Below are 12,999 nucleotides of genomic sequence, written 5' to 3'. Positions count from 1 at the left end.
TATGTCTCTCACCTCAGCTTCTTAGCACTGTTACTTTGTACGGTAGAGTTTCAGTTATCCAGAACTCAACTAACCAGCCATCTCAACCAACCAGCACAGATCACCGGCAGAACTCACAGTGGTGGAGGCTAGTTTCTTATGGCCCATACTCACGGGCTACAATTGTCGCCACAACCATGTGGCACGCGCGTGTTGCGGTGACAGGTCGCCACGTGAGTATGGCACGCGTGCCCTGAACTGTCGCTCGTCGCTGCTGTCGCCAGGCGATTGGCGCGGTCAATCGCCTGGCGACAGTTGCCGCAACTTTGCCGCAACTGTCGCCAGTCCGCGTGTGTATGCGGACCAGCGACAGCAACCAATAGGCAGTGCACTGAGTTTCCGGCGGGGGGTGGGGGGGGGACGTCGGCGACAGCTTCCGTCTCACCACTAATCCCCCACTAACGTGTATGCCAGGCTAGCGACACGCAGATTGTCTGGAGGCACACTATAAGGACACAGAGGCTGAACATTGTATGCAGAATGTGCCTCTGCGTCCTAATATTCATGTCAGAAACCCACCAGGGGTTCTCTCTAAAGACTGGGATCCATGTCTCCCCCAAGGTTACTATAATTTCAATTATTGTATTATAACATTTAATACAGAGTTCATGGTATGTATTTAAGAGGGGGTATAGTATTAGCTAGGCCTATTTTTAACATGGAGTCTCAAGCAACCAGAAAGCACATTTTTTCCAGCAACAATTGATCCCCGTCGGTGCCGGATAATCAAGACTCTACTGTACTCTCAAACTGAAGCTGCAAAGATCAGTTTTTTTCCTGAACAGAGTTGTACCAAGAGGTTGGCTGTCCAGACTATTGGGCAATTTTGGGGCTCAATCCTTATGGCAGTACCGCATGCAATGAGCGCTATACAGACACGTCACTCGGGTGTGCGATTTCTATGGAGAGGGGAGGAGGGACAGCGGTGTGGCGCACAGTGGAGCTGTTTGCGGCAGATGGGATGATCACAGGGTACCGTGCACTTGTTCTTAACCATCATGGCTGGGTTCCATCTATGTGTGTATAAAGCTATAGTCTTCCCACTTCTGTCCACCCAGTGATATAAGCCACTGCTCCCCATGCCCTCACCACCACCTACCATCACCAGTGTGTCTGCCCACCTGACAAAGGGAAGGGCAGTACGGTGGCATAGTGGATAGCACTTTCACCTTGCAGCACTGGGTCCCTCCCTGGTTCGTATCCCAGCCAGGGGCACTATTAGCACAGAGTTCTGTATGTTCTCCCTGTATCTGCGTGGATTTCCTCCGGGCACTACAGTTTCCTCCCAAAAACACGCAGATAAATTGACTTCACTCTAAAAATTGGCCCTAGACTACGATACATACAGTACACAATACATACATACACCTCTGAGGGACAGTTTAGTGACAAAAACAATATATACTCTGTACAGCGCTACGGAAGATGTCAGCACTAGATAGATATTCAATAATAATCATTACATCACTGTGTGGGCTGTGATAAGACGAATATAGTGCTGCATAAATAAATGAGAAACAAACTCTAGTACAAGGCAGGTGTCCAAACTTGCACATGCTAAATTGTGATTTGATTTAGTGTACCCAAGGTAAGAGTGATAAGGGAGGCTGATCTTCTGGCATCAGTAGTGTCTTAATCACACACCGGAAACAAGCATTTGTCCCTACAAGTTCTTAAAGGACCTCTGTCGCGAAAATTTTACATTTAAAATACATGTAAACATATACAAATAAGAAGTATGTTTCTTCCAGAGTATAATGAGCCATAAACTACTTTTCTCCTATGTTGCTGTCACTCACAGTAAGTAGTAGAAATCTGACATTATTTATGGATTTTGGGCTAACCCATCTTCTCATGGGGGCTCTCAGAGTTTTATTTATTTTTAAAAGCACTTAGGCCTGGTGCACACCAAAACCCACTAGCAGATCCGCAAAATGCTAGCAGATTTTGAAACGCTTTTTCTTATTTTTCTGTAGTGTTTCAGCTAGCGTTTTGCGGTTTTGTGTAGCGGTTTTGGTGTAGTAGATTTCATGTATTGTTACAGTAAAGCTGTTACTGAACAGCTTCTGTAACAAAAACGCCGGCAAATCCGCTCTGAACAGGCGTTTTTCAGAGCGGTTTGCATTTTTCCTATACTTAACATTGAGGCAGAAACGCATCCACAATCCAAAAAATGCCTCACCCTGGGAGGATTCGTTTCTGCAAAACGCCTCCCGCTGTGGTGTGAACCACCCCATTGAGATACATTGACCAGATACATTGAGCAGAAACGCTGAAAAAGCCGCTCGGTGTGCACCAGCCCTTAGTGAATAGCAGTTGCTCCATCCAACTGCCAAAATAGTGTGCAGTGAGCAGGGAGGCTGGCCAACATCTTTGTATAAATCTTTTTTTCAGGGAATGCCTTTATAAAGAATAAAGGCCATGCTCAGAATCCCCCATGAAGAGATGGACTAACCCAAAACCTGTCGCTTCTGTCAGATTTCTACTACTTACTGTAAGTGACAGCAACATAGGAGAGAAGTAATGTATGGCTCATTTTACTCTGGAAGAAATGTACTTCTTATTTGTATGCGTTTTAAATTTTAAGATTTTCGTGACAGTTCCTCCTAAAGTTAGTGCACCCTTACCACTGGACACATTCCGATCAGATCAGGCTCAATTTTACCGCACTTCAAAAATTGCAGCTTCATGTCTATGTAGGGCGCACAAAAATCACATAGCAAGCATGGTACTATGAGATTTTTGTGCAATATCTCTATGCTGCAAGAATATTATTATATTCTTTGGTAAATCACAAGCGCACCGTAGATAACATGAATCGTACAAAAAATAGATACATGAGGAAAAATAAAATGTATAAAATAGTTCCTAATTGCAATCAGATAGCAGTGCATTTGCCATTGTGATTCCAATTTGCAGTGGGAAAAAAAAAACTCTAAAATGCAAACTTTGTTTTTTGTTTGTTTGTTTGTGTTGTTTTTTTGGGGGGAGGGGTTACATAGTTCCCTGCAGTAATTGTTTTCTACTTTGCAACACTTCCAAAATGAACTAATCATGTTATTAGGCGAGGGACCACCATTTGCATACAAGTGTATAAATGTGTGTATATTTCTAGCTGCAGATACTTTTTGCTTTGTACATTTCCCCAGAACCTTTCCAGCTAAATTCCCTGCAGCCTCCTGAGTTGATTAGGAGAAGCGAGAGAGAGTTTAGGTGAAATGAAGAACTTGGGGAAGCTTGCCTGGATTGGTGATACTGAGAAGCAGTGTGCTCAGCTTCTGAGGAATGGCAGAGCAGTGCTGTGGCTGGAGATCTATGCAGATTAGCTCCTCAGCCCATCCCACCGGCAGGAGGAAGTTTGTACAGCACTGACATCAGCACAGGGCTGATAGAAAACAGGCAATCCCTGGCAGTGAGGCTGCAGTGTGCAATCACTAGTGAGGACAGGCAGGCAGCACATGATGAAGGAGCATTGTCCAACCTACAGTACTGTGTGTCTCAGCCGTGGTGGTCCGGAGCCCACCATGCAGAGCCTGGAGCCTGACTATATGTCCATGTGCTTGTTTGCAGAAGAGTCCTACCAGAAAATAGCCATGGAGACTCTGGAAGAGCTGGACTGGTGCCTGGACCAGCTGGAGACCATACAGACGTACCGATCGGTCAGCGAGATGGCATCCAACAAGGTGAGCAGAGCTCTGGGGTGGCTAAAAGCCCCCTCCTTACAATAAGAAGTTTCAAAAAGTTTTAGTAGCGTTTAAAGCTGTTCTTTACTTTCATTTGCGGATAGAGCACATTAGCCCAAGAACTCAGTGAATGGCTCTGTGTTCTGTAAAGATCTGCATATTCTATTCACTGTATGGGATGAAATGAATAAACAAGAGTGGTCACTATACTGTGTATATATATTAAAGGTGGTCACTAATATATAATAATTATAATTATTTATTTACAGACTTAAGAAAGGTCTCTGTAGGTCGTAGAATGTAAAGCTTCAGCAAATGTTAAGTCTTAGCAACGTGTACAGTTTAGAGTGGAGCAAATGGGAGAACACTATAGATATATGTACATCCTTTCTTCTGTTTTCTGTTCTACATGTTGTCCTATATGGCCACACACTGTACAATTTTTTTTCTGACACTTCTCAGAAATTGAATAAAATCATTTTTTATATGTGGCCTTTCTTATATATGTATTTTTTAAGCTACATGTAAGACATTTACCTTCTTGCACTTATAGTTACTTTTACTAACTTTAAAGAAGATAATATATAAACAGGTTTAGATGCATGATTTGGAGGCATCTTAAAGTATATGATCTTATGTTGTTGTTGGACATTGAAAATCTTTTAATAAACATAAGAGTCCATATGCAATTCACTTTTTCACCCAGGAGATAAGGTTCATATTCTCTTTAAAATAACTTTTAGCCTTTTACTATCAAATTATTTTGAGTATTTTTTTTCCTTCTTTTTTTTTTGCCTGCTGGTTGCATAAAAGGCTTCTTTTATTGATGATAAGATGTGAAACTATAACTTAGGAGAAGGAAAAGTGAATTGCATATGTTCCAATGTCTTTTACACATCCAGGTAAATACTTGTTCTAATTGTCTGCTTTGCACATAGAAGTGTGTTGTATATGCTGAAGTTTCTGAAAGGAAGGCTTTACATGCCGTATATGTTGTATTAGTAGAATATCGGCATGTTTCTGGGGCTATTTATATACAATTACATTGACTGTCTTTTGCTTTTGGAGATGCTCTTAGTTCCGCGGTTTGTACTGGTGGTGTTGAATATTTTGCGTGTTTGAGGCAAGTCCTTTGATTTCTCGGGTAGAATGTGTCTAATTATCCTCAGACATGAGTGTAGCGTTGCTTAATCTGCACGCTCTTCTCCCTTGCACAAGCGTGCACGTTTCTGCAACACGGTCATGCAATCCCTCACCAGATGGATTTTCCCACATTGCCTCTGCAGAGTTCATATTTTTTAATCAATGATTGCTGTGTTGACTACTGGATGCATGTAATGATATCAACTGTAATGGCTGTTGAGTTGTTAAATGACTATTGATTGAGTTTGCGGTGTTTTGTCTAGCCGGCGATACGCCAGATGTTGCAGCTGGCACGTGTGCGTTGTGATGGGACAATGGGGCTGATTGACCATGAGGCCAGGACCAGTGCAAAGGCAGCTGGGACACCAAGTGGTGTAGCAACCAATCAGATTTCAGCTAATAAGGGAAAATAGGTTTTGTTGATGTTGGCAACTGTTCTGCTTTTGTTTGGATTATCTTAGCATCTGACTTGATAAATTTGCCCCAGTGTTGCTTCCAGTATTATTGAGCTAAACATGTCTAATAGGCAGATAATTTGTCATCACTGCTGGTCAGTGTTGTTCATTCATCTTGTGGCCACAGAAGGCAGTCAGACCACTATGAAGCAGCACACCGTTGCCCTACCTCCCTGGCGTTCTGATTATTTCCAGATTCAAGGTCTAAAAGCCATAACATTTTTTTCACAAGCTTTTAGACCCTAAAAACAAAAAGAAAAACATACTACAGAGAGGTCTGCAGCAGCTCCTGCATGAAACTCACTCAGGCACTGAATTACCACCCTGTTCTGTGGCTTTCCGACCCAAGCCTGACTCGGGATTAACGCTAAGGAGGTTAATTATGTTAGGTTTCCTTTCACATTTGTAAGATCAATAACAGTTTAAAATGTGTATGAAAAAAATAATCTTAACTCAAAAGATAAATGCGGTTTTGTAAAACAGTTAGCAGAACTGGAGCTAAAACTTCTCCATGTTGCTTCTATGAGTCTAGAGACTGCTGTGTTTAGTAGGGCTGTTATGTGTCTCAGGTCAAGTCACTGAGTAGAGAATGGCTACGTGGGGAAGGGGGGAATCATTTTACTGAGTTTTTTTTAAGCTATGGAAAGGTTTAGAGCTTTCAGTTGGGAAGCTGTTAATTAGGAGGGAATATATGGTGTAACCTCTGAACTCTTGAGTTCCGCCTAAAAGTTTGCTTTTTGCAAGCTTAGTGGTTGATAATACAGAGAAACTGCGGTCTATCTGGAGGGATCAGCTCCTGAACTGCAGAAACTGAGAAGTGGCTTGCTGGGAAGAGAAACCATAAAAAAGCAGAAACTGAGTTTTTTATGCATTCATTACAGCAATCTTACTCAGCTTGTTGAATGTGATGCATATGTTTTACTGTAACCCCCTCCCCCATTAAAGAGAACACATCTCGAAACGACATGTTAATATTTTTGCAACGTTAAAAGGCAAAGGTGGATGAGCAAGATACAGAATTAATCATGAGTACAGGTTGACGAGGAATTTGGGAACTGGTGATACTTCAGTGATGTGTGTTTACAAGTTAGGGTTAATTTACTATGTTTTGTTAGCCTGTTGTAGACTTGGCCTGGCACTTTAGTCGTTTTTGAAGAGTTTTCAATATTGATCTGGGTCATATTAGATCATTGTGAAAGCCGACAGACGTTTGGAGAGTTGGCGGTTGCACGACTGCAGTCCTGAGTGCCGCGAGAACTTTCTTAAATTAATCGTAGCTGTCCTTTTTGGCTATATATTGTACAATCACTAAGGGCTGGTTTACGCTGTTCAGGGCTGTGGAGTCGGTACAAAAATCATCCGACTCCTCAGTTTATGAAACATCCGACTCCAGTTACCAAAATTGCTTCGACTCCAACTCCTTAGTCTAGTCTAATCCTTACCAGGGCTGTGGAGTTGATACAAAAGTCATCCAACTCCTCAGTTTATAGAAACCCCGACTCCAGGTCGAAAATGACTCAGACTCCTCGACTACGACCCCTGGTTAGCTTCACTGTAGTTCGAGGGACTGGACAGTGGACTCAAACAAACAGGTTGCAGACTTTAATGACTTTTCTATAGGCCAGTTCACATAGACCAAATAAGTCTGTTGCAGAAAAATCAGATATCCAACATTTTCTGTACAGTAGATTGCATTGTCAGTCATTTGAAGGAGTGGTGCATTGTGTTTGTGAAACGGGTACAGTACTGCCCCCTCATAGTGTGATACTTTCAGTAATCCTATTTAGGATGGTCAATGAAATGGTAAGGTTTCAAAGCAGGTACTAAGTGTATGCACATTTTTGCAGTTTGGAATTGCACCAGCCTAATTTTGATTGGTACCTTTTTAAGCTGCATAATGATTGCATCAACTCCTAGGGGTTGTCATCATTCCATTGGCCACTCCCTATCCCTCACTACCATCCAAAGTTACCTAATGCATGCCCCCTGATAGAAGATTTATTTATTTGAGTAAATCAAGTCCTGTTTGGCAGTATCACTCATGATCTTCAACAGGATACCAAAGCAGCTCGGGGTGACCCAAAACTACTAGGAAAGTATAGGGGACCAAAAGAGACTGAAAAGCCTTCCTACTAAAAAGCGACGCAGTGTAGCTTGCCTTCTTAAAAAAGAAGGTATTTGCGATAATTCCGATTTAAGTGCGTACCTGTGGTTACCCACAATGCATCACTACTGAATATGCAAATGATCTCTTTTTGCCCCTGAACCAGGCTTACATCCAGAACCACCGGTGTATAGCAAGCCTATAGCTTTACATTTTACAGAGCCAAACTAGCCCCACATGCAGACAGCCTGTTTTGGACTGTTGGTCCTCCTCAGTACATGGCAAGGATTGATATGTCTCTATGGGATAGGGCTTGGGCCAGAACAATAGAACACCCAAGCAGTGATCCCCAGCCCAGGGATGATTTAGCAAGTGACGATGTCATTCAGGTCAACAGTCAGAGATTCCAGATCTAGGCTGGAGTTCCCGGATTTACGTTGGAGGTGATTTTGTTGCAGCTTGTTTGGCTGGGCTTGTTGCATCTTGTGGATCCTCACAGAGCGTTGGGGCCAGAAGCGGATGGTGTGACGTTGGGTCTGGCTGAATCACTTCAGTACAATGAGATTTGTGTCCATGGGAGGCATAATTTTTAGGTCATTAGCTAATTGCTTCCTAGGATGGTTTTGCAGCAAGGTAAATGTTAATCTACAGGTGTCAGAGCAAACTGAAACTGCAGCTTACAATGGCCATCAGCAGGATCTCTAAGGTTGCTTTCTTTCTAGTAAACACTGACACAAACCTTTCTTCTAGTAAACCTTTCAAGGGCCTACATGAAGAAGCAATAGATAGAACTTGTTCTGCTTTCTCTGCTATCTCCCCCCTCCTTACCCTCTTTCCCTCCTACACCCAATAAACCTCAGTGCTTGGTTTACCCATCTTTATATAGCTGATGGGAAACTCAATATCCTAAGGATGGTTGAATTGTTTTTTAATGATCATGGATAGCCTTAAGCTAGCTGCCTAACGTCAATCACCTGAACCGATCAATAGTGATTGTTTCAGGTGTTAGAATAACATACCAACATGCTGCTCTTTTTTATGCAGAGCAACCTGTTCTGGCCTATGCAGAAAAGAGAGGGGAGGATAAGCAGTTGCAGCGGGACATGGCATTGTATTGTTGGCTAAGTTTTTTGCATCATGTCCAACCAGCATTGACCAGTCTGAGGATGTTGGGGAGACACTGGACAACACACTTGATAGTAACCCAAACCCAGGGCTGTGGAATCCGAGTCGAGGAGTCAAAGAAATTTTTGGGTACCTTGAGTCGGAGCAATTTTGGGTACCTGGAGTCTGAGGCGGTGGTTTCATAAACTGAGGATTCGGAGTTGGATGATGTTTGTGCCGACTCCATAGCCCTGCAACAATCATGAACACTTGTTTTCAACTACAAAATTGAAGGTATGTACATACGCAAGGAAAAAGCTATAAGTTTAGTAGATTAAGTCCAGAATGTCCTACTTGGGGCACAAATCTGCCCCTATAATTTGGACTTTAGTTAACCAAAAGGCCCTGACCGGTTTCTGATATCGCTATGTGGAAATGAACCATTATTTTTTTTTCTAAATATTTCAGACGCCTGTTTTGAAAACAGGATGTTTTCGGCAAGAATCAGAGGAAGAGACTGAGGAATGAGCAGAAAGGACCCCCTATCTCTAATAACACAGTAGAATGTGACCCGTTTTCCTGACCCCTTCACTCTCCGAGCCGCCGGCCCCACGTTACCCCGGCCAAACTACGTCATGGCAGCAGCAGATCAGGCCAGGCGCAGCTGTTAAAAGTGTGACTCTTGTTTCCTGTCTCCTTCCTGACTTAGGTAGAGAGAAAAAAGGGAGAAAAAGAAAAAACTCCACAAGTGCAACAACAAAAGCCTGCGCTCTCCATCCAGACTGCAGGGGATTAGCCAAATTGTTTCAAGACTTTCCATAGATTTCATGCCGAAATCTTTCAACATGGCAGAGAAAACACCCCGCGGGTATTGATTGTTTGGGAAGCCGGTTGGATGTCGGCTGCAGTGAAATGGGGAACAGTCCAACTTCTCAGTCTGGAACTTAGATTTGACCTAAAGAGTTGGACGAAGTTTGAGCCCTGACGTTTTTTCCCCGCTCTTAAACAAAGCAAAAAACGTTAACTGTTTCAGACTTTTTCAAGGCTGCTCTACATTCGGTAACAATATGCAGTGTCTCCATAATTATCTGTAAGCAGTAAAAAAGGGTACTGCAAGCCACCACAAAAAAGAGATGTGCACTAGGAAAACATCTCTACCCAGATCCCTTGCCCCCATTTTTCTTGGAACTTCCCATTCCATTCTTAGGTACAGGGATATATTTAAAATGAAGTCTTACCCTTTAAGGCAAAATGGGTATTGTTCAGTGGAGTGTTGAGCAGTTTTGAGATTTTTTTTTTCTCCTCCCAATTAAAGTGGAACGAAACTCAGAACTTCCTGTCTGCTTTAAAAGATTAGTCACAGCATGATAACCTTTATGGGGGAAAAACATTTCTTCTGCCTTTACTGCATGAGTAGAGCTCCCTAGGTAGAGCTCTACTGCAATCTATTCACATTCGCTGATAACAACCAATTAGAACTTTGAACTGGCTAAACAAACACAGAACACAGAGAATTGAATTTCTTCAGCAGCTATATGTGGAATAAAGACTTTTCATTGTGTGCTGTGCAAGAGTTCTGGTCTGCTTTAATGTGCTGCAGCAGAGTAGAGAGAGGTAAGCATAAACTGAGGGTGGAGCAACAACCCCAAGCATCTATACACTTGCAGTGGGTCATTTAGCACAACCACTGCATCATGCATGTATTTAAACAGTAATATCTATAAAACAGAGTTGTTTTAAAACGTAGAACTTTGAACAGTGCTGTTTCTCTGACTTTTCTTAACTAGCTTTGCCTTCCCAGAATCCTCTTCTGTTCTGTGGAGCCGGCACACACAGGAGTTAATGTGCTGCAATGAAAGGCGTAGGGAGCCGGGCTCAGACTGCGCAGCTCACACTCCACAGCGTTTGCTGAACGCCCAGGCGAATGACACCTCTGCCCAATCCCTCAATGCAGGCCTTGTCCCCCGGTCTCCCAGCGCAGTTTAAGCACATAACTCAGTGTGTAACATGACAGCTTGGCAACTGTCTGCAGGATTTTATTTCCAGGGACACCAACCGGAGGCCTGCACATGTTGCTTACAGGATAAATACGAGGTCTGTTTCGCTGATTTACTCCTGTTAATTAACTCCTGGAGGAATGTGGAAAATGTGTTTGCCAGGATGTGACTGAAAATATTTACCATCTCACTTCATATTTTTCTCTCTCCCAATAGCGCCAGGTGACGCAGAGTCCAACTTTACACTTCTTGTTATCCGTTAGGACATGGCACACAGAACCGCAAAGGATTCTGGGTCATGGCCTGCCGGCCTGCATGCATCTTAGTATTATTTATTCAGTCTTGCTTTAATATACAGGGAATTTTTTTTTTTGGGGGGGGGGGGGCATTTTGGCAAAGGTTCCAAACAAAAAAAGCAAAAGCATTCATGTAACCATTCACGTAATATATTCTCGAATTCTGTGTTTCATTTGGAAGCACGACTCAACAAACAAAGGCTTCTCTTATCCTGTGTAGGGAGACTGCGCTCGTTTTTATAGGTGTAGAGTTTCCTTCATTAGCTGCTGTCAAATAAACCGTTTTTTTTCAGTATCTGGTTAGCAACTCCTTTATTATTACTAAGTATTTGTATAGCTCTGACATATTCTGCAGCACTTTACAGAGTACGGTACATAGTCATGTCACTATCTCTCAAAGGAACTCACAATCTAATCCTACCACAGTCATAGACTTATGTCCCAGTCGTAAACTAAGTTACATTTTTGGAGAAAGCAACAACTTCCTTCCTGCACCACAGACCTCCAGAAAGGCGGGGCACAAATCTTCTCAGGTAGCGGTGGTTCTGTCCCACCCACTTATAGTGTTGATGCACAGTGCCTGCTGTTGATCTCTTCAGCTGGGCTGCCTCCAGCCACATGACCAGACTTTAAAACATGGCTTTTAGTTTCAGAAGTGGTAAACACATTATTAAAGTGAAGTCACAGTGGAAAATTAAAGACATTCATAATTGGATAGTTCTCTCACACACCACAAGTTAAACAGTTGTTGAAAGTGGATTCCATCATGTTTAGAGCATACCTAATAACTCCAAGGAAGCATAGAAACTAGACTGAGGACTAACAACAGATATCTACAGACACCACGGTGCTATAAGTTGGTCAGAATTGTTAGTTTGCTCATGCCTTATATTGTGACAGGCTTAAAGGACCACTATCTTTAAAATTTGTAAGATTGAAAACACATACACATATAAGATGTACATTTCTTCCTGAGTAAAACGCACTATAAATGACCTGTTTCCTGTGTTGCTGTTGCTTACAGTAAGTAGCATAGATCTGACAGGTTTTGGACTAGACCATCTTCACATAGGTGATTCTCAGCATTTCCTTTATACTTTACAAATGCACTCCCTGTAAATGATCTATATAAAGATACTAGCCAGCCTCCCTAATTCTTTTCACACTGTAATGAATGTTGGATTGCAACTGCCATTCTGTGCTTTTGAAAATAAAGAAAACCCTGAGAATCCCCTATGAAGAGATGGCCAAGTCCAAAACCTAACAGATCTGACTTACTGTAAGTGACAGCGACCTAAGAAAAATAATTTATATGGCACTTTATTCTGGATCAAATTTACATTTTATAGTGTGAATTGTATATTTTTTGCAGTAGTGGTCCTTTAACTTTAAAATACTATACACAGGTCAGGTTTCCTGTAACGGGGACGGGGGCGCGATCTTGAATTTTTTTATTTATTTTTTTTAACTGAAAACTTCCTGGCGTCTGATTCGTGCCCTTGGGTCTTTCACAGCAGAAAACTATGACTAAGTTTTGTGACCGCTTTGTCCCTCAGAATGACATTGTCTACTGAAGTAGCCAGGAAGGAAACTGGATGCATCCAAAGGACACAATAGATAGCTGCAACAGCGTAAATTACTTCCGCCACAACCCCTTAACCTGCACAAGAAGAAAAAAATACACTTTGGAATAAGGAACTAACTTAACGTTCGGCCTGCAGAGCTTCTTCTCTGGAATGCTCTGCGGTTTGGTTAACAGGAAACGAGAAGTGAAACCCGCTAAGAACCAGTTTTTGGCTTCCATCAAATTGCACTTGAATGTGGACAGCAGATAAGAGGCTGCACCATTGTATGCCCACTACCCACAATTCATTGCCTGTTAGCACCTTGCAGGACATGTGACCCCACCATGTTGTGGTTTTTGCTAGACTCTAGCACAGACTGGATGTCCCTTTAACCCTTTAGCAGCTAATTTATTTAGAGGTTTGTGCGTGCTCCAGGCCTTTTTATCTTAACACATTGTGTTTATTTCTTATGTGTTACATTTCCTTTGCTTATAATTAGTACTTCTATAATGTGTATTTTTGGCCACTTGTCACTAGCGGGCAGTGTGAGACAATAACAGAGGACTTCTGCTTTCAAGTTCTGTATTTTCTGCTAGTAGAGAGAGATCAAAGC

General features: G+C 42.4%; 1 protein-coding gene across 6 annotated transcripts in view; it reads left to right on the top strand.

Annotated features, from left to right (window-relative positions):
- The window catches only part of PDE4B (phosphodiesterase 4B), a 559,327-nt gene that overhangs the window by 527,194 nt on the left and 19,134 nt on the right, over window positions 1-12,999 (top strand). For 5 of the 6 annotated variants that reach the window (XM_068239291.1, XM_068239292.1, XM_068239295.1 and 2 more), the window contains one exon: window positions 3,610-3,722. In XM_068239291.1, the coding sequence (XP_068095392.1) occupies window positions 3,610-3,722 (113 nt within the window). Of the gene's footprint in view, window positions 1-2,375; window positions 2,534-3,609; window positions 3,723-12,999 lie in introns of those variants that run through there. The other variant, XM_068239296.1, reaches the window with a different exon arrangement.

This window comes from Hyperolius riggenbachi, chromosome 6 (assembly GCF_040937935.1).
Source record: "Hyperolius riggenbachi isolate aHypRig1 chromosome 6, aHypRig1.pri, whole genome shotgun sequence".
NCBI lineage: Eukaryota > Metazoa > Chordata > Amphibia > Anura > Hyperoliidae > Hyperolius > Hyperolius riggenbachi.
Note: the sequence above shows the minus strand (reverse complement) of the source record. Positions and strands in the feature narration are given on the sequence as shown.